This window comes from Phalacrocorax carbo, chromosome 9 (genome assembly GCF_963921805.1).
Source record: "Phalacrocorax carbo chromosome 9, bPhaCar2.1, whole genome shotgun sequence".
Taxonomy (NCBI): Eukaryota; Metazoa; Chordata; class Aves; order Suliformes; family Phalacrocoracidae; genus Phalacrocorax; species Phalacrocorax carbo.
In genome coordinates, this window is record NC_087521.1 from 10,019,951 (window position 1) to 10,040,568 (window position 20,618).

The window sequence follows — 20,618 nt, forward strand, 5'->3', positions numbered from 1 at the left end:
TTCCCAGACAAACATTAAACCAAAAATATTAAAGCAGCCTGTTACAGAAATTAAATACTAGAGAAGATGATCTCTTAATGTGATATAACTATAATAAATTCTGGTTTTCTCATAACAAGAGAGCCACCAATCTCAGCAGGTCACTGTTAAGACTGCTACTTAGCAAATTCCCCCATAAGTTACTAACAATATCTTACTTGCATATATCTGTGGAGTCCTGCGTTCCTAATGCATATAACGAAGAACCAATTCTATTATAGTCGTCTGCCACATCTAGAAAAAACAAACAAGCACTTGTTTTACTATTTCATTCCTCTTCTTTCTGAAAATTTTCAAGTTCCTCTCTTTCTTCAAGAGTAGGTGTTTTTCTAAAAGGAACATGCCTTAATATAACAGCAGAAATAAAATTTCAATCATGTCACTTCTTATGGAGGATAACTTCACACAATAACCATGGCGCTCTCACCAAATTGTGAAGTCTGTAATTTATCTAGGAATATTTAATACAATTAGCACCTGCTGGGTAAGTTTATTCTGCAACTTTGTTGGGTTTTATTTTGGTGGAAGATGTACAAACTCAGTGGCTAAAGTCTGAATTTAAATCTGAACCTGAAGGCTAAAGCTATTTGAAAAAAATCAGTCTAACAATAACGAAGCATAAGTCTGCGCGCTTGAGAGCAGTAAGTTGAATACAAACTCTAAACTACCAAAATACAGTGCTATAGGCACAACACCTTTTCTAGTGCACACCTAATTTTTTGGGCAACCCTTACCTTGTCAACCAGTAACCACAGCTTTAGTGTTAAACCATTTTAAACAGTGAAATTAGAAGCAGGGCTTGTTAAGAAGAAATCTGACTAGTGAGGTATGGCTATATAATAATCATAAAAATCAAATCTTTGCACTGGTGGCTTTTTTAAAGAGCTTTTAGTATAAACTCATTGGATGATGATGAAAACACTAACAGATCCAAGCAATGAACAGGAAAATGTATTTGCTTGTTATTTTTGAAGTTTATATACCTTTAAGCAGAATTATTATTTTTTAAATAACACAATCTTGTTTTAACAGATTGAGCGGATCACCTTCCACCCAATTCATTACTCCACACATCCCAAGGGAATCAGTGCGGTTGGTTACAGTGAAGAATGGTATTAGAAAGCCATTAACCTCCCCTTCTATTCCTCCCATTTAAACGTAAAAATAGATTTTCTGCTGGAAATAGGAGGTCTCTATCTTTGCAAACCCTGCAGCTCTCTGTCAGTCACAAGTTATCCATAAATTGCAGATTGACCATTTCCAAACCAGGCTTCCCAGATCATTGCTCTACACCTCTATCCAGAATTTCAAATGGTGCCATTTGTCTCAGTTTGCAGTTTGATAACAGGTGTCAATAAACATCCTAAAGGATTTGAGTCTGAAAACCACTGAAGCTTTGTCACAAGTTTGATCAATCCTTTCCCATCAGACACCCTACAGCCTCATTTCTAACAATACAACCCATATGAAACAGCTTTCTCACTACCTAAAGTTTGGCATCTAACTACCACTAATCCAGTTTTTGTTTTAAGAAAGCAAACAAAACACCAGAAACCACTTCAGGTGGGAACTGAATGACGATGCCCTCAGCACTTCATTAAGCTGTAACTGACTCTCCCCATCTCCTAGCATAGATAGCAAAGCTACAAAAGACTCAGTCTTCATACAGTGGCAAGAGAAGCATCTGAAGAGCTCAGTAAATTCTTGGCTTAATGTCTTGTTTAGTATCCACTTTAGAGTCCTGACCAATGGAGATTCATAAAAGGTTTGTGGTCTGGTTTTGTGTGAACTATGTTACTGTAGATAGCAAAGACAGAATCTGTGAATCAGACACAAACTTCCAGAAGTATACAGAATCTAGTAGTTCAATTTTGATTTATCTAGGCACAAAAATTAAAATCAAGGGCAATAAAGGTCAACTTTTTTCTGAGCTTCTCAAAACACAGTAATCCTAAGCCAAAGACAGTAGTCCGAAACCAAAGATTTTCCATTTTCTCAAATAAATGCACTTGAGAAGACTATCCAGAGCTTCCAGAAATCACATTAGCTAGCACTCAGCTCATGAAGAGAAATCAATAGCTAAGTGGAAAAATCTCACCTCAGTAAGAAAAGCGGTACTTGCAAACCAAACTACTGAACGTACACATTCCAGTCTCCATTCTAAAAGGCTGAAAAATGGAAACCTGACTTCCCGGTCTAGAACTAATGGCCCAAATAGGAGTTTGTGGCTCAGCAAGGTAATGCAATGCCTAGTGTGCCAAGAAATTGCACTCTGGTGAATGCAAGCTCATCCAATCAATAGCAACTTAATTAGGAGTAAAATCACGTATGCTGATATATTACCCACATTTACACTTTAAAGACTAAGAATCAGACTTTGAAAAATTATTATGTCAAAGGGACAGCATGAAGAATCAGGATATCTTCAGTGTCGCATCAGGCTGTTCTTACTCCATCTAGTCTATTACAGCAAAGGCTAAACTTTGAAAGTCAGAGTAAACTTCCTCAGACTATCCAAAGACTACACTGGGAGAAATTTATCTTTTGCATGCAAAAAGAAAACTAAAAATTACTGATCCTCATCAACCCCTTCTGTACACTGTAACTAGTACTATTTTCACCGTGGAAAAAGAACTCACTTTTATGTGATCTTGTCATTTTATCAGATTTGGCAGAGGCATCTTTGACTCGGTTGTGATACTCTACAAGGAATGTTCTTTCATGTTCAAAGAAGTCGTCCACATCCTGCAAAACACAGGAACAATTTAAAAAACACGATTTCACTCACTCTGTAGAGAGCAACTGCTGAGTAAATTTGCATATGTTGCTGTGACATGATATGCAATCTATTTTGTCTAAAACACCATTTATGTAAACTGATTTCTTCACTTATTTTACCATGATCTGAAGTTTTATTAAGAATTTGTAACAACCATCTTAAAGGTCTAGATAAATAAACCTGAAGTAAAGGAAATAATTTCACTACTAACTACCACTTTGGTGACAGAAAAATAGAATAGATGTCAAGTACTTAATAAAAGGACATCCACCTAGAAAAAGGGGAGGTGGAAAGAAACACATGTAGTTGCACAAATGCTGCAGTCATAGCAAAAACATTATGAACTCCTAGCTCAGAAACACTGATCTTGACGACAGATTTCTTTCAAGTTGGTAAATTTAGTATCTTCTGTATTACAATTTGAGAGATTTGGTTTATATTTATTTAAATTTAAAAAACTTAAAATAGCACTGGTGCTCAAGACCATGGAGTAGCCTACAACATGGCTTTGAACAACGTGCTTATGAAAACTGCTGGTTATTTGGCCTTCATATTTTTCCCCAAGTCATAATTAATCCATGGTTATATCTACTTTCCAGCAGTTTTGAAACTCCAGACTTTTACAACTAGGAACTTTAGCTCCTCTAATTTGCTTGCAAATGGAAAGTTACCACTAAAAAGAAAGGAGATTACATCATCTTCTGCAGAATTAGTCCTTCTTATAAAACCAATCTTTCAAGTTTTGGAATAGTCAAAATGAAATTGAAATTTAATTAAAATTCTTTTTTTTTTGGGTCTCAGTTACATTCTTGCATCTACTGGGAAAAACACTATCACCTCTACTGCTGCTCTTAGCTTTGAAACACTAGAAGGATGTTAAAAGGGTGGTAAAATTCATACTGTTAGTAAGTTCTGAGCTGCAGCAGTTGTCAAAGCTAGGGCACCTTCCCACTAGAGAAAATGACAGGCCCGAAAAGAAACATATCAATGAATTTTAAAAATGCTTAATTTCATAAGACAAGGCAAAGAGTGCTGAAAGCTCTTGTTCACAGAAGCAATCAGATAGCTCTCAGTTATCATGCATCCAGGGCCACAGGTTCCTTCCCATGCTCTGCTTCATTAAAAAAGGGGACAACAATGTTAATACATTTTAAATCTTAATATGTTAAGCAGTAATCACCTTTACTCCTGAAACAATGACACCATCTGCTGATTTAACCATATTTTTAAAGAAGTCTTCAAGTTTCTCTTTCTTATTTTTCCCACGAACACTCAACTGAAAAACAAATTCATTTATCAAGTTAGTTCATTTTCTGGAGGCAATAAAAGATTTACACCTCACTGCACTGAGGATAATGTTTGTTTTGGCCTCCTCACACTCTTCCTGTCCCTCTAAGTTTGCCTAATTTAAGTAAACTGAGTTCCTGAAGCAGTAAGCGTTTCTATGTCATGCAGCAAGAGGATCCTCTGTAACATATTTTGAAGCTAAGCACATACTCATTTGAGCCAACATTTGTAATGATTTCTTCAAAATTCAATGCTGATTTCTATAATTTTAAAAAGCAAGTCAAAACTGTTTGCAGAATATGAGCAACCACTAACTCTATCACCAAAGAGTTATTATGAATTCGGAAAGTCCTCTCCAAATTAGAAAGCAACTCAGTCATAACGTGGATAGCCACAGTAGTCCAGTAACTAGAAAAAAAATAACAAAATTTTCACCTAAATTAGTAACGAAAAGGTTTTACTTATCAGAACATTTCATTAGAAATCCTCTCTATTTTCATTAGCAACAGAATTTAAACCATGGTTCCAAATCCTAAAAATTAGCATTCTGTCTTTGTTGCATCACCCTTCCCCACAAAAAAAAAATAATATTCAGTTAAAGAGTGGACAAGGATAACGTCATATGAAATCACCACCAAAAGCTAATCTTTTTAATCCAAAACATACTGGATTCCAATTAATATTTTTGATGCTGAGGCTAAAGCACATAGTGCATTTTGTTCCCCAGGTAGCAGCAAAATTAACTCCTACAGACTAAATGAATTTCTAACTTTTACAACACAAATACGTCTGGTATGAAGGAATTCATGCCATTTGCCCCAGGAGGTAAAGCCCTCTTAATCAACCTTCCATCCTGCCACAGACGTACATCTTGATTTCTCTTGCCAGCAATTCAGTTTTCAATACTCACATCCTGATTATATTCCAAGAATACATGGAAATTTAAATCCTTTCTCAAAATAGGATGTGCTGCCACACGACACAAAAACACTTCATGCATTGCAACTGTCTTCTTGAATATTGCCAAATATTCACTGAAAACAAGAAAAAAGACAGATATAAGAATTTCACATGAAGCAAATAAGTTTGATATAAGCCTAATGAGCAGCTTTAAGAGATCCTCAATAAGGATACAAAATTATAAGCTGATATAGTAATGGTTATCACTCCAATTTTGATATATACATAAATAAATAGTACAATGTTAATACTAGGGGGAAATTTGAAGCCTTAACAAATTACATAGAGACTTTTAATGAAGACTCAACAAATACATCCTAATTTTTAAGGCTAGCTAACACAGACTGGTTTGCTGAAAGTGTAACCTCATTTAATTGTCCTCTCCCCAACTCCCCAAAAACCAAGAAATTGAGACAAAGACTACAGTCACTAAGCACTATGTAGCTGATGTGCAAATTCCTTCCTCCCCATCTCCATCCCCTTGCCTATTTGCACCCTCCTTACTTATTTAAATGTTCATGTAGTTTTGTTAGCTCTTTAGATAACAGTCTTTTATTCCATGTTAAAGCACCTAGCCTTTTTGGGCTGAAGCTTATGTGGATGTCTTGCTTCATAGTGGTTCTAAAAGTGAAATTAAGTGCTGCACTTGGTAGGTACAATGAAAAAAAATCAAGTTTAACCATGGCAATTGCATAGTTGCCCAGTTCAGCCAACTCAACTTTAAAGCAATTACTCCTTTGTGATTTAATTAAGAGGAAGGCATTCTTATCAATACAAGTTTGCTAGAATCCATTTTGCTTTGCAAATTCAATTAATAAGATGTAACTTGTCTAGAAATACGGAAGGGGCTCTTTTCCCCAATCCGAGGTCAAACAGTGAAATGATAATCAACACTCTTGCTTCCACTATGTGCAAGGAGGTTAAGATTTACATACCAGCAAACCAGCAGGGCCAGTGTTGGGAGATGTTTGATCTCAGTGAGAGTAGTAGTCATTCAGTGAAGACAAAAAAGGAGGATGCAGAGGATGGAGGTGGCAGTAGAAGAAACCCAAAGTTTTCTGTGTTATCCAACCCCTAACCAGACCACAAGAGAATCATGATCAGGGCCGCTGGAAAACCACAGATTCTTTAAAATCTATAGTGTTTTGCTAATTTCCAGTTTTCTGCATATGAAGTGTATATCTATTCTGCTATAAATTATGTTGCACGTAACACTAATACAGAGCTTTTTAAGACATTTGCTCACAGCAGCTGGAGTTCGGAGAGAAAGCAGCAGTTCTAAGAGTTCTATGTACTTTTCTTGCCAATTCAGAGCTCTTGATAGAAGCAGTCTAGAAGCAGCGTAAATATACACTTGAAAACTGAAACCAATGACAGGAAAAAGATCAAAGAAGTGAATGCATGATAAGGAAAGTGGATGAAGCAAGGAGAAACTTCACTGTGTAACTCAAGATAGAACCAAAAGCCTTAGGGCAGATATTTCAATACACATTAAATTTACAGTAAGGGAAAGTACTATTTTCAGGAAGTATATTCTCCTTGCGCATAAAAAAAAAGGGGAGTGTCAAAAAAAAAGTATTTCCTAGTAATCTCCATATTTCTTGGGGAACAGAATGTTGGCATCTATGTTTACAGTACCAACCACATGCAAAAATCCCTAGTTCAAACCCTACATGTATAAACCTTAAAGTTTCATTACACTTATAAAATGTGGAACACCAGAACTAACATTAAGACAGATATTACCTCCTCCCTTTGCAGGTGTTCTGTGAAGAAAAGGATCTAACTAGTTTTTTCCTTATAAAAGAATCCTCAAAAACAAGATTTTTTTTTTTCCTGTTTCAGAAGATCTTCCATGAAATTATTTCTACAATTTTCCTAATGGCTCTGATCATGATCACTAAGGTTACCCTGGTTATGTAGCAACTGGATTCTCAAGCCTGTATCTTACAGAGACCCATTACAGTGAAGTCAGTAACATGGGACAGCAAACAGCATTACAAGTTGAGGGATAAAAAAAAATAGTAATCAAGTCTACATACGCCTCCAGTTCTTGTTTCATCTTGGTGAATTCTTCTTTAGTCATTGATCCTTCCCCTTCGCCAAGTTTCTGCAGTTTCTCCCTTGAGGCATCAAAGTCAGGCCTGGGTGGTGCTGGTGGAATCTGAAATTGAATCCAATTTTTTTTTAATTGCATATCTTCTCAAATAACATCCATTCAGTACAGGAACTGTAAACCACCTGCAGCTTTTTAATACATGGCTCTCTCTTTCATCGTTCATTACAGCATTTATGAATAAATTCTCTCATTCATGAGTTAGACATGCTGCATTACTATCCCAATTTTGACCAAGTCTCCTTGAAAATTAGTAAAGAATTAACTAATGGCTTCAGTAGTTTAATTACAACATAAACCAAATAATACCTAGCTTTCCCAATACAATGAATTTAAACTTGAAATAATTATTTTATAATTAGTTTTCTTTTAGCTTATTTGGTAAGGATTGTTACTTGGTCAAAGAAAAAAAAATCCACAATTGTTTTCATGCCATCCATTTATAACTCCCCAAAATTTAAACAAAAAAGCCCACTCCATATTGTTTGCAGGCACTAGTTCTTTCTTGCAGCACTGTTAGCATTAAAGATACATCTGTTGAAATAACAAAGCACACAGTAAACAAGTCTCTAGGTTAATCCTGTAATGCAGTATATTAACGTTGAAAGAGGAAACATTGCAGTCAAACTAATCCTGAATTGCTACCAGTAAAGGGACAGAGAACAAAGCTAAACTATGCTTAAATTTTAGTTCACTGATAATTGTCCATCACATTAATGCATTACAAAAAAGAAAAATCAGCATCTATGCAGTCAACTGTCTGAAACTCATTACCACCACACTGAAGGCCTAGTCACTTCAGATAGCTTTTCTAACTAAAAAAAGACTAGCTCAAGAATGGTATGACACATCACAGATTGTATTAATCATAACGTACCCACTAATTAATTAGAAATATATGTTTACCTTCTGAATCATTAGATAGCCCCCCCTCCCCCAAGCAAAAATAATACCTAACTTTCACACCAGGATGACAAATATTCCTATTTGTTCCTATTTGTCACTAAAGTATGAACAGTAGCACCCATTTTTAATAGGCAGTATCGCAAGGTGACTATTTTGGGACCTCTGCTCCCTGGAGGCCTGAAATAAACTTCAAACCATAAGTTGTTGTTTATTAAGGTTCTCTGTAGTTCTAGATGCTATTTGCATTGTTTTTTACCCCTCCAACTGATTTATGGTAAAATGATTCTGATTTTCATAATGAAAACTGGAAAAGTCTAATAACTAGAGCTCAGTTACTGCACTCGGCCATTCCAGCTAAAACAAAGGCAACATGAAACTTGTAACCAAGTTAAACATTAGCTTGCAAAAACAATACCACCAAGTTATACTGTTCGCTGATCTCCCACACTTTCAACACGGTGGACTAAAAATACACTTGGATAAGAGATTAAACTACTCACTCCTTAGGAGTGAAAGGCAAGACAGTATGACAACTACAGTAACTTTCCTCCTAGCTTGCTTCAACCATTAACTTTGTCTAATTGCATAAAATGAAGTACTAGAGCATCTGATCTGATTTTAGAAGGAACGAACATCTGCAGTTTCCACTGCATTTAAAAGCAGTCACAAGTACTTTTGATACTGTCCACAGAAAACAGTGCACATAAACCAAAAGAACCATAATACTTACAATATAGCCAGCATAGTCCTCATTCTCAACAAAGGAATCATGAAGCCAAATAAACTCTTCATGTTGCCGGACAACAGAAAATTCATTTTGCTTGAAATTTGGTAAGGAACTCTAGAAGGGGAAAAGGAGGAAGAGTTATGGGGAAAAAAAAAAAAAAAACCAACCACACAACAAAAATCCAAACCCACACACTAGAAAAAAAATCCACCAAAAAAATAAAATGTTTCTCATTACTATATGAAAAACACCTCCAAGGAACAACAACAACAAAAAAAATCAGTGTAAGGTCCCCCAATAATCCAAGTAAGAATTTGGCCAAAAAAAGTTCATACAGCAATAATTACACCCATCTTAATTAGTGCAGCAATCAATCGGAATGGGTTGCCCAAAGAGGTTGTGGAGTCTCCACCCTCAGAGATATTCAAAACCCAAATGGACAAGTCCTGAGCAATGTGCTCTGGTTCATCCTGATTTAATGGTGGGAGTGAGGGAAGAGATGAGACTAAATGATCCCCAGAAATTTTATTCAACCTCAATTATTCTGTGATGCTGTGATCAATAAACATTCAAATTAAAAAAAAAAGTCATAAACAAGCAGTAGCTAGAACTGATTCTTGAATGTAATTCTATTATGAAATATATTTTTAGAATCTGAAACCATGGCTAATCTAATAAAAAACTAGACTGAAGAATACTGAGGTATATTAAAGATTCTACCTGCTCATAGGCCAATTAATAAGTATGGGAATGGCATGACAAAACATCAGTATAAAAAACTGAATGCCACTTTTTTCTAAACAGTTTTTAACTTCTTAACTTTTTAGCCACCTTTTTCTTAAGCACTGCAGCTACGCAGACTCCTAAACATGAGATAATGCTAATTTCTCATTTCATTTGGATTGTACTACACTTGTTTCAATAAACAGTTTAAGCAAACTTTCTTCTCTCTATAATTAAGAAAATGTTCTGTGCACAAACCCAGGCTTTTACCTTTGTATGGACAGTGAATTTCACTTTGTCCCTCTCACTGAGTGCATCTGAGATATCCACTTGCAGAGCAGCATCAGTCTGGAGATCTACATTTATGGCTCTAAGCTAAACAAAGAAAAATCTATTTAGCTTAAATTTAAAAAAGTTAATTATATTTCCTTTATTGTTCCCTTGAGAAGAACCCTGATCTTGCAATGCTGAACACTCTTAAAACACTGAAAACAGATTACAAAAAACCCCAACATTAAAGGACTATATACAGTGGAAAAAGAAATTCCAGTAGTACTCCTTGTGGCACACATGACCATACAAAATTATTTCCTTTACCATACTCCTTGTTAGTGCACTATTGTCATTTCTGTGTATTGTTAACCTGCCAGTAATTGAGATGGTCAAGACAAAGTGCATTTACAGTTGGCAAGTTTGGTAGGTTTTTCTCTTCGTTCTTCTCTTCATTCCCCCGCTCCCCTGAATTGACAACCTGCTGTAAGTAAATGTACTTGTAAAAGTAATTATAAAGGTACTAACAGTTGGAAATGTTCTTTTAAGGAGAAAAGTGGTCCTATATTTCAAAGAAGCAAGAGCTATTAAAGACCTGGCTTACTCACATTGCCTTACACTAATCTTTCATTTAACATTTCCCATGGTATACTGAAAAAGCTTAAAAAAAGTAACATCCTGAACTTCACAGAGCTAAGTCTCCTTGGGAATATTTGGGGGGGGCGGAATGACACGACACAGGATGGGACGGAACGCGATGGACACAAACAAACAAACCCCACTCAAACCCAAGATTTCCATCTCTTAAAAATCAGCATGAGAAATGGCACAAGTGCGCATATTTTTTCCACAAGACATGAAACCTGAACTCTTTCACAAAATAATTCCAAAGTCACATCAAAAAGAAAATGAGATAATGATCAAATATAGAAAAATTTGAATATTATCTGCACACTGCAATGTCTGGCAGTAACTGGTCCAAAGGCTTCAACAGTATGTGGTGAAACTAAAACCTCATTTAGGCCCCAACTGGAAATCTGAGTCTCCTCAGCCTTGCACCCTTGTTGTTCTAGCACACTTGGTCCCATGACAATTTAATTATCATGATCAACAGATATGCAGATTATTTTTGTAAGTACCAAGACTAATTCTGAAATCTCCTCCAATCACATTGTCAAAAAAATATTTCAATGTCATGCTTATGAGGCTTACTTTTTAGTGAGACACTGTTTTCTTTGATGCTGCTTTTTTCTTAGAAATATCACATTCTACAGTATAAAAATGCTTTGCCATACAAAGTTATACTTTTTCCTGCAAAAATTTTGAAGTCCATACTCAAGAAAAAAAAATGCTTTAAGTATCAGCAACACACAGTACAAAGGTTTCACATGAGCATATTTTGAAGCCAATGCTGCAAGGCACTGGAACAGCACTAGGAAACATCAACTGCCACATCTTGTTTTCCACCAGTTATCTTAATCCTTCTCTTTAATTATAGTGGTCAGCTCCCACTCTAGCTTTCTAGCTAACCTCAATGCATGGACAACTCTGCTGCTTATGTAGCAACCACCAGACTAATAGACTTAGTGTATTAAAGTAAACCAAAATCACAGACTACTGTATTCTGCTAGGCTAGCAAAATAAAACACTTCAATAGCTCTAACACAAATAGTACTTGCTTTTCCTTACAGCAAAGTTGCAAATCATTAAAACTACTGCATGGTAACACATTCACACATGTGATTCGGGCATCGCTTTTGTTTTCCCAAGGTTTAGGGGGTCACGGCCTCACACAAAGGCCTATCATCATGCCACAATCCACTGCAGATCACTTCTCAGAGGCAGAATCAACTAGCTCCTACTGAGTTTCTAATGTGTTTAACATCTAATTTAGGAAAGAAAAATATAATCTGACATACCAATGTCTGCTTTATTTCATGACACCACATTTTTCAGACTGTAAAAAAGTTTCTAGTGCTTACACTGTCTGGGGTACTATTTGTTTTCCTACTGTCCCCCAGAATACATTAACAAACAGAGTAATCTCGGCAAATAATCTGGATTATCCAAATGCTATTTTGTAGTCTTTCAGGGGTCACAAAAATTTCTACTAAAATGCTTTTCCTCCTCCTTTTTATAAAAGTGGTACAATACAAAATTCTAAGACTCAGTATAACAGCTGTTTGAGTTTGTCACTGTGCAGCACACCCCAGCCATAAGCACTATTCACAACTTTTGAAACAAAATGCTTATCTGTGCTGAAAAAATTAAGAACTACCTAAACACAACTTCACTCATGACATACAACTGCAGAGGACTATTTGTTTGATTTATACTGAGTTAAGGTTGTAACAGTTTTGAGGAGTTTAATAATATGTTAAATTATGCTTAGGAGCCTGTCTGCCAACACGGAACATTTTCATCTGCAACGGTAATGAAGCATTTATGAAAGGTGTCAAAGACAATCAGAAAGTTGAAGGACTAAACGTATTCATGTGGCACAATGGTTCATGTTGCATTACTGGGAATTAAATTCACAAACAACATCATCACACAACAAACTTAAGCAATCTATACATCGCTACTTCCAAAAGAAAACTACCACCAACGGATGGCTTTCTAGTCATAAAGGGAGTAGAAAATTTAAAACTAAACCTGATTTGGATGAAAACTGAATTGTAAGTACCTTAAATTCCAGAAAAAATGGAGGTGGGATACAGTCCTTTTGTATCTTGCCCCGCTCCCCTCAATCTTTACGCTTAGATAACTTTATGCTTTAGATACATGCTCTACACCCACGGTGAACAACTTGCAAAACAAAAGCTAACTTAATTTAGGTGCTTTACAGTTTCCTATCCTATACTGAGAAAGCCCGTTTTATTCCAAGGGTCTAGAAAATACCAGAAGCCAAAGGGAGGGCTAAACGATGTTACAGTACTAAAAGAGAACATAACGCAAGGAGATTTAGCACCTAAGCCCTTGCTCAAGGATCAATTATACTTCAAATGACAATGGAAGGAAGCTGGTAGAGACAAGGGAAATAACCAAACCTTACCTTCCTAGGTAATGTCATCCTTTAACAACAGTAACTTCTATACTCTATGCTCTTTCAAAAACACTAGGGAAAAAGGACTCTTCAGCAGGTTCTTTACAAGCAGATAAATACACAGAGCAAGGGAAACAAACAATACTTTTACAACAAAAGATTACAAAGTGTCATCACAGCATTAAGTTTCTAGCAGACCTGTTCTAAGGGATAGCTCATTTCCCCTAAATGAATACACAAGACCATAAGCCAAGTCGGCTAAAGTTTGTATAGATATAAAACACACAAGACAGTACTAGTAGAGCAATACTATGCCACCTTTCAAAGTATGTATTGTTTACGTTAGAGAGACCACAAAGAACTCCAAGCGAACTCAATAGTATCCCCTTAAGTGAGATTTAGAAAAGCAATTGCCACAAGCTCATTTTACGCAGACCATTTATAAGAAGTTCCTTCTACAGACCACCCACTGCTACTTCCTTAAAGATGATTCTTAGTGCTTTGTTTTACAATTTTCCAGAAAAGGCTCTATATGGTATAACTCAGTTGTTTGAAAGATTACTGGTTTATGCGCAGCATCACTTCCAGCCCTCTTTTCACCCCATCGCCCCCATGTTAAACTTAATACAACTGTAGCTGACAAACATGATTCTGAAGAGTTATTAGTATAGCTGTCATAGCAATATCTGAATTCTAGAGCAGAAAGTGTACTGGTTTTCAAAACTAAAAATCTCAGAAGTTGTTGTCCATGCTTTCAAACAAAGGCTTGACCTACCCATTTTTTAATCGCAGACAGAGGAAGGCAACAAATCAGAACCAGGGAAACACTTTACGAAAAGCTGTTTATTTTTACTACTGCTAATAATAATAAAAAAGTTACAGTTTTGAAGATTAAAGCACAGACTGCCAGTATTGCTTTTGATTAGATTTTCTTTATTACAATCAAAATCATGTTTTAACCCCAAGGATTTACACAGCAGTGGAAAAGTTAAAAACCTAGAGTGATTGAAAATAAGAAACCTAAAAAAATTAGGGAAAGGCGAAGGACATTGTTCTGGTTTAATTCCTCAGTGCTAGATGGGGAAGGCGGGGGAGAAAAAAAAAAAAAAAGAAAGAGACTGCACTTGGCCAACTGAGATGATGTAAGTTGTCCAACAGCACAAACAAGCCTGCTAAGAGATTTCTTAAGGCTTTGAAATTACCTTGTGAACTCCGGACTACCTGTAGCCTTAGAGGGAAAACTAATAACCAAACAAAAAACCAAATGAGTTTTGCATCAGATCTGCATTGTTATGTTCTAGCTGTGCCTTCAGATAAAGACAACTTAGCTGTGCACTTTAATGTCTGTTCCTAAACACCGGGGACAACTTATGTAAAATACAACTCTATAATTAACAAGTTCTTCAGTCCTTGTTCCGAAGACACTCAAAGGACAACAATTTCCACCTTCTCTCTTTTATCCAGTATTCTTACTAAAGCAGCTGTATAATTAAAGGCAAAAGCTCCACCATGGCCAGAATCACCTAATACAATACTAGAATTCCTTTTTTAATTTCTGGTCATAAACTAGAACATAAAATGCACTGGATTCCTACAACATGCACAGTCAAAGATTGCTTAGGACTTAACATTGCATTTGACACTTCAGTACGGCATGTATGATAAAAGGGTATACCAACACAATGTTTCCCAGATTTTGTATTTTTAGTAATATACTAGGTGTAGCCACTTTGATAACCAGCAATGGCCAAGGCAACCTAAGCAACCCAGAAGCTGCTCTCCTACCTTGCTTAGAGTCAGTCTTTCTCAAGATACTAACCAAGAGGGGCAATCAGTCTGAAGACGTTACACTACGTTAGGTGATTTGTTGCTTAAGTGAGGCAGGCAAATTAGAGAAAGACGAATGCAGCGGTTAGAAGAGCAACGAAGGCCAGAAACAGCAGGGCAGAGGAAAAGGTTTTCTCGCTAAGAAACGTCCTCACAGCATCCTGAGCCATGAGCAGAACTTCTTTTCAATAAAGAGTTCATTATGCAGCACGCGCCCGCAATGTAAGCGTCCCATTGTTGTCTATGGGAGAACCTCCGGGGCCTAAAGAGAGGCGAGAGGGCAGGACTATTTCACCTAGGCCCCGACTCGCGATTAAAGATGGAACCTGGGGCTCCCCACAGGCCGGTCAGCCCGGTCAGGTCCGCGGCCCCAGCTGGGCCTGTGCGAGGGGAAGGGGCACGTACCCGCCGGGGAAGGGCGCAGAGGGAGAGAACATGAGTCTCCAGCAACACAGACAGCGCCCTGCGAGCCGCTCCCAGAGCCACGGAAGACCTGCCCTTCCAAAACTTGGGTGCCAGAACAACGAAAAATCCACGGCACAACACGCGCACGCAGGGACTGATTCCCGAGGGAGGCCGTACTATTTCCACCCCAGCAGAACATAGCCCCCGGACCCCACCTGCCCGCCGCCCCCCAGCGCCCCGCGTCCCTCCCGGCACCGCGGCGGGGCCCGGGGCAGGCGGCAGCTGGAGGCCGCCGGGGGAAGGGGCCGGCCCCCACCCGTGCCCCGGGGCCCCCACGCCTCCCCGCTACACTCACCCCTCGGTCCTCCTCCGAGAGGAAATCTGGGCCGTCGTCCGAGCCTTCCTGCTGGGGGCGAAGCGGAGGAGGCGGCGGGGGCCGGGGGGCGCGGAGGGGCACAGCCGGCAGCAGGGCGGGTGGGGGGAAGACAAAGCGCAGAGGTTAGTGACCCGGCCGCGCACCGCCCGCCCCGCCCCGACACCGCGGCCGCCCCGACACCCACCATCATGGCTGCTGGCAGCGCTCGGCGCCCGCCGGCCCGCCCGGAGCACAGCGGCGGGGCGGGGCGGGGCTGCGGCGCGCGGGGGCGGGGCGGGGCGGCGCGGCGGCGGCGCCTCTCGCGAGGGAGCGGAGGGCGCAGCGCGCGCTCGGCGGCCGTTGAGGGGAGGGCGGGAGCGCGGGAGGCCTGACAGGGCAAGCGGGAGCTTCGCCTCCCCGCCCACCCCCGCAACCCCGGGGCTTACTGACGGGCTGCGAGACACCGGTGCTCAAAGTCTACCCGCGCCTCGGTGGCGAACGTTTCCCGTGGCCGGTTTGCTGAGGGGAGAGCGGCGGTGTTCACGCGGGCAGAACTGAAACGCGTGGCGCACTGAGAGTGAGCGTGCAAGACCTCTGGAAATGTGCGAAACGGGCAGAACTCTGCTGCCATCCCTGACCTTCGTCCATAACCGATTGCGTGCAGGCTGTCCTGCTTCTCCTTCCGTCATGAGAGATGGACTGCACAGCGCCAGCCCCTTGCCACATGCGTTTTTACAAGCATATGTGTGTGAAACAGACTATGCAATTATACAGTGCTAGAAATTAAGTGGTTTGTAATATGTCTTTGATTTATGGGCAGTTACGTGACTAAGATTGATGACTGCCTTTCATTCAGACTAAGAAATGGAGCCATTAAATGTCCCTTTGTCTAATGACAGTGGAAAACATCAACATCCACAGACTAAACCGAATATAAGTGTGGAGGGTAGGGAGTCCATGCCCGAGAGTGCATTTTGCTGTGAATCAGAGGTAGAACAGCCAAGAAACAGCCTCGGGGTGGGGTTTTATGATCAGCATAAACCGACCTAAGTCTGTGCCGTTGCTGAGAAATGGCGGCATGTGTGGACATTAGCGCTCCCCTGGGCGTACGGTCAGGCGGATGAGGGCATTGATCCAGCCGCAAATTAATCCTGCGACAATTAGTTTCTATCTGAGTCGGCTCCATAATCCAGCCAAGCCCACAGTCACACAAGCACTAGCAGGACAGGACCACTGCTTGCCACAGTAGCACCATGGATTTAGATGGGACTAAGCCGATCAGGAAACTACACCTTGAGAAATGCCACTCGTCCAGCCTCAAGATAAGTGAAGAGAAAGCCTTCTGAGTTCTGTACTGCTGAAAAGTGTGCTTTGAAATTTGGAAATGGAAATTGTCTCGTGGAAATTGTTTTTAGTATGGCTACGGAAAGAGGCTTTTGAATATGTACTTTGTAAATGGTTTAAAAAGCTGATCTTTGATCAGTTTTCATGTACACAGTCTGTTTCTGTCTTGTTACAGACACATGCAACATTGTCCAAAGTACTGTCTTACTACTTGGGTCAAGAGAAGTAAAAATATTTTACAAGATTCTGAGAAAGAGTATGTGACCTCAGTTTAAACACCAATCTTGTCATGCTGAAGGGGTAGAGACAAGGTCACAGGAAACTGAATTCTGGGTGTTCACCTGCACACATTAGCATCCTGTTCTGTGCACGGTCAGGACTCAGTACTATTCTACCACTCCACCTAGAAAACTTCTATTTTTCTGGAAAAACTAAAATCAGTGACAGAATTAGGGCTTTTTTTTCTATTATTGTTAATTATTCTTAATAGATTTTTGAAGGACCAAAGAACCCATGTTAAGGAGTTGAGAAAAGGCTTCACAAGTAATTAAGAGACTATTCCCTCTTCTAGGACAGCTAAGTAGTCCAGCTGACTGGCATGAATCTGGCAGGATGACCATCTCAGGTGCATCTACAAAAAAAAAAAAAGGTTCTTTGGCTTTCCAGTGTGGCTCTGGGAGCCGTTCAGTCATGTTTTGGATGGCACAGAGGCTTTTGAGGGACATATTCCAAAACAGCAGCAGTAGTGTGACTCTAAAGGTGCTCTGTACCAAATTATAACAAAACGGCTAAGCAGCAATGCTATCCATGACATTAAGTTTTCGTCCTGCCTTGATCAACTTCCCCCAGCTCCATGTTTTGCCCTACTTTTGTCCCCATGCTCCTCCCCGCTGGCAGAGCAATGCTTGCTGCACCCTTTTTCTGCTTCAGCAGCTGAGAGACAGATCATGTATGCCATGGGGACGTCCTAGCTAGTAGGTGGGAGAAAAGGACTGAGAGCCTCTTAGTGCTCCTCTGTCAAGGCTCAGTTTAATAAGCCTGCTCTGAGGCTGCAGGATCACATTCGGTTTCCTTCAACAGCTGAGCTCACCACACCTAAGGAGTTTCCATCCTGGCTGTTTGCACAGTCTCCTCTATGTCTACACTAACAATAATAAACCAGGTCAATGACCTAAATATAACCCAGCAAGAATGAAATTACACATTGTAACTGAGGCAAACTGACAGCCCTCTGGTACCATCACATTCCTCCCCTCCTCCACACACCTGGTTGTCTGCTTTATACCTACTTTGGTCTTCAGCAGGCCCTGATTCCAGTCAACCTGTCTCAATGGCAGAAAAATTACATGGGATAAAGGAAGGGAAAACTGTTTTGATAGGTGAGTTGCATGGACACAGGAGTTTGAGGCCAGAAGAGGGGGAATTCTTGAGGGTCTCAAATGATATCCTGAGAAATTGTTCCCTTTATCAACACCACCTCACTTTTGCTCCAGGACATGCTCTGACTCACCCAGCAACTCATTTTTTGGTCTCATTTTTTCCTCATTTTTTCTTTTCAGCTACCATGTTTTATTTTGTCTCATTTTTAGCTGCTAAACTCTTGAGGCAAGGATCGTCATAATTCTGAGTTTATAGAGCCATAAGTAGAAAGAGGGACCGATCCTGTGCCAGTTAGGGAAAATGCACTGTTGTAACCCAGAGGTCTTCTGATTTTTTTAAAAACATCCCCCTGCAAAGACTCATAATGTCAGTAGATGGTGCTATATACATATTCTTAGGAATGCTTTCAGCCGAGGTTTACCCAACCAGTATTTCCTTTGTGTTTGAGGGTGATATCGCTGGAAATCTAGAAGCCACACAATTTAAGAAATACTTTTATCAGGGAATCACTGCAGAGATCTAAAGGCTTTCCGCTCCATGGCATCATGTCATATAGTACTACCTGTACTGTATGACTAATCATGGTGTGATTCAGTGAATGCAAGCATTTGATGTATGCAAGTGATGCAGTTCTGATATTTCATTAGCTGGTATATATTTTTAAAAAGTGTGAGGAACTATTCTTCATGCACTTTTCTCTTTTGAGAAGTCTCTCAAAACCTAATTGCTCTCAGTTTCCTTCAACCAACCTCATGTATCAGTCATGCGGAGCTCAAATACAACATCTTGCAGACAAACTGTGGTCATCAGGACCAGCTTTCCTGTATCTCAGTGCCAGACTGATTCCTCCTTTCATTTCATCTTTGAGATGAAAACATTTTATTCCCTTACATACTTCATTTAAATTTTCTCTACTGCTGCGAACTGAAACTGTATTAAGGAACCATATCATTAAAGCTATATTGCAAGGCTTTTTTGTGGCAGACCAGATAATTACATTTTAAAGAGATGAATCACTATTTACCTTTTATTTCTCTGGAAAACTAGAGCTTTTAAAGTGCAATGTTTTTAGAAGATCAAGGCCAAAGGAGAAAAAGGCTTCAAAATCATCTTATAAAACCAGTCTAAAAAGCTCAGTTAGCAATAGAGGTTTTTACCTGTTATGGAAACATCGCTTTACAGAAAAAAATTACTATCCAACGATCATATTCCTTTAGGAACACAAGGAGGATGTGAGCTGTAGGATTAGAAGAACAGAGAGGGGAAAAAATGTATCGTATTCTAGAGAAGAAAGCAAAATACAGCTTAGTACAGTACGTACCTAGTAACTTCTAGCCACTCTGAAGAACAATAATTTCCAGCAGGAGAAAAAAAAAAATCTGTTTCTCAGTGTGGAATAGACTTATGTGAATTCCAAAGCATAATGGGGCCATATGCAAATAATAAGGATGTGGGTTTCTATTCAGACTGCAGGGACCCTGAAAAGGCTCACTCTGCAGTTTTAAAACTCCTGGCCTCCTTGTGCCAGATGCTAACTATACGTATGCATATATGTTGTAATGCAATTCAGCACACTTCTTCCCTAGGAAAGAATCAGATTTTTTTCTTTTATAAAATTCATTTTCATGGCATTGTAGACACATTCTGTCTTTGTCTGCCATGAATGACTTAATGACCGTATGCAGCTACACTGATGCAGAGAGCTGAACTATCTAAAGCCTCATTTTTCACCCGTGCCATGAACTAATGCCAAGAAGCTGTAAGGGGAAGAATATATTCTCCAGTAAACAGAGGTAAACCCCACTTACTCTGAACTCTGAACCTTATAAAGGTTTTTTTCTTCTTTGGATTGTATACTGTTATTAACCTAATGGTCATATTTCTATAACAGATTGCAAGCAATCATTGCTCTACACAAATACTTCATTGCAAATGGGTGTACAAGGAGACTGCATCTCCCATAGCTCCTATAGGATTGTCTAGGAAAGAGCCTATAACGAAGCTTTCTCCTTCCCTGGCACTCAGGGATGCATAGAGATCTTTAAAAATAAAATCACAGACTGATCAGCATTTCAGCTGCCTACTCTGCGTTTAAAGCTATTGAACTCATCTCTTTTCCTAAACTCCAGTTCCTTCTCCTTTATAAACCAGCTGAAACATGGAGCACTTCAGAGAATATTCTGCGAGAACCCTTTTTTATCTCACTTCCCAATTCTTAATGTGTCTGTCTTTAAGAGAAAGACAGAATTTCTGGCCTTGCCTTTGCTCCAGAGTAAGGGTTTTACTTGCACCAAGTACTGGCACAAAATTCTTTAAACTATTGTAACAGAATTTATTATTATAAGAGAAACAGAAAAACCTTTTTGTTGACATCACAGCTGAAACCAGGAAGATTCCCACATTGCTTCTCAGATTTTTAATTTTAGAGCTGCCTGGTCTAATTCCGGGTTTGTG

The 20,618-nt window shown here is 39.3% G+C and overlaps 1 protein-coding gene across 2 annotated transcripts in view; it reads right to left on the reverse strand.

Moving 5' to 3' along the window:
- The window catches only part of SNX6 (sorting nexin 6), a 28,603-nt gene extending 12,861 nt beyond the window's left edge, over positions 1–15,742 (reverse strand). Inside the window, exons 1-9 of one of the 2 annotated variants that reach the window (XM_064460245.1) lie at positions 15,646–15,742; positions 15,441–15,488; positions 9,808–9,912; positions 8,818–8,928; positions 7,108–7,229; positions 5,016–5,139; positions 3,999–4,094; positions 2,679–2,784; positions 198–273 (exon numbers count right to left, since the gene is read on the reverse strand). In XM_064460245.1, coding sequence (XP_064316315.1) covers positions 198–273; positions 2,679–2,784; positions 3,999–4,094; positions 5,016–5,139; positions 7,108–7,229; positions 8,818–8,928; positions 9,808–9,912; positions 15,441–15,488; positions 15,646–15,651 — 794 coding nt within the window. In that variant the 5' untranslated portion in view covers positions 15,652–15,742. Of the gene's footprint in view, positions 1–197; positions 274–2,678; positions 2,785–3,998; positions 4,095–5,015; positions 5,140–7,107; positions 7,230–8,817; positions 8,929–9,807; positions 9,913–15,440; positions 15,492–15,645 lie in introns of both variants that reach the window. The other variant, XM_064460243.1, reaches the window with a different exon arrangement.
- Positions 15,743–20,618: the final 4,876 nt, after the last annotated feature.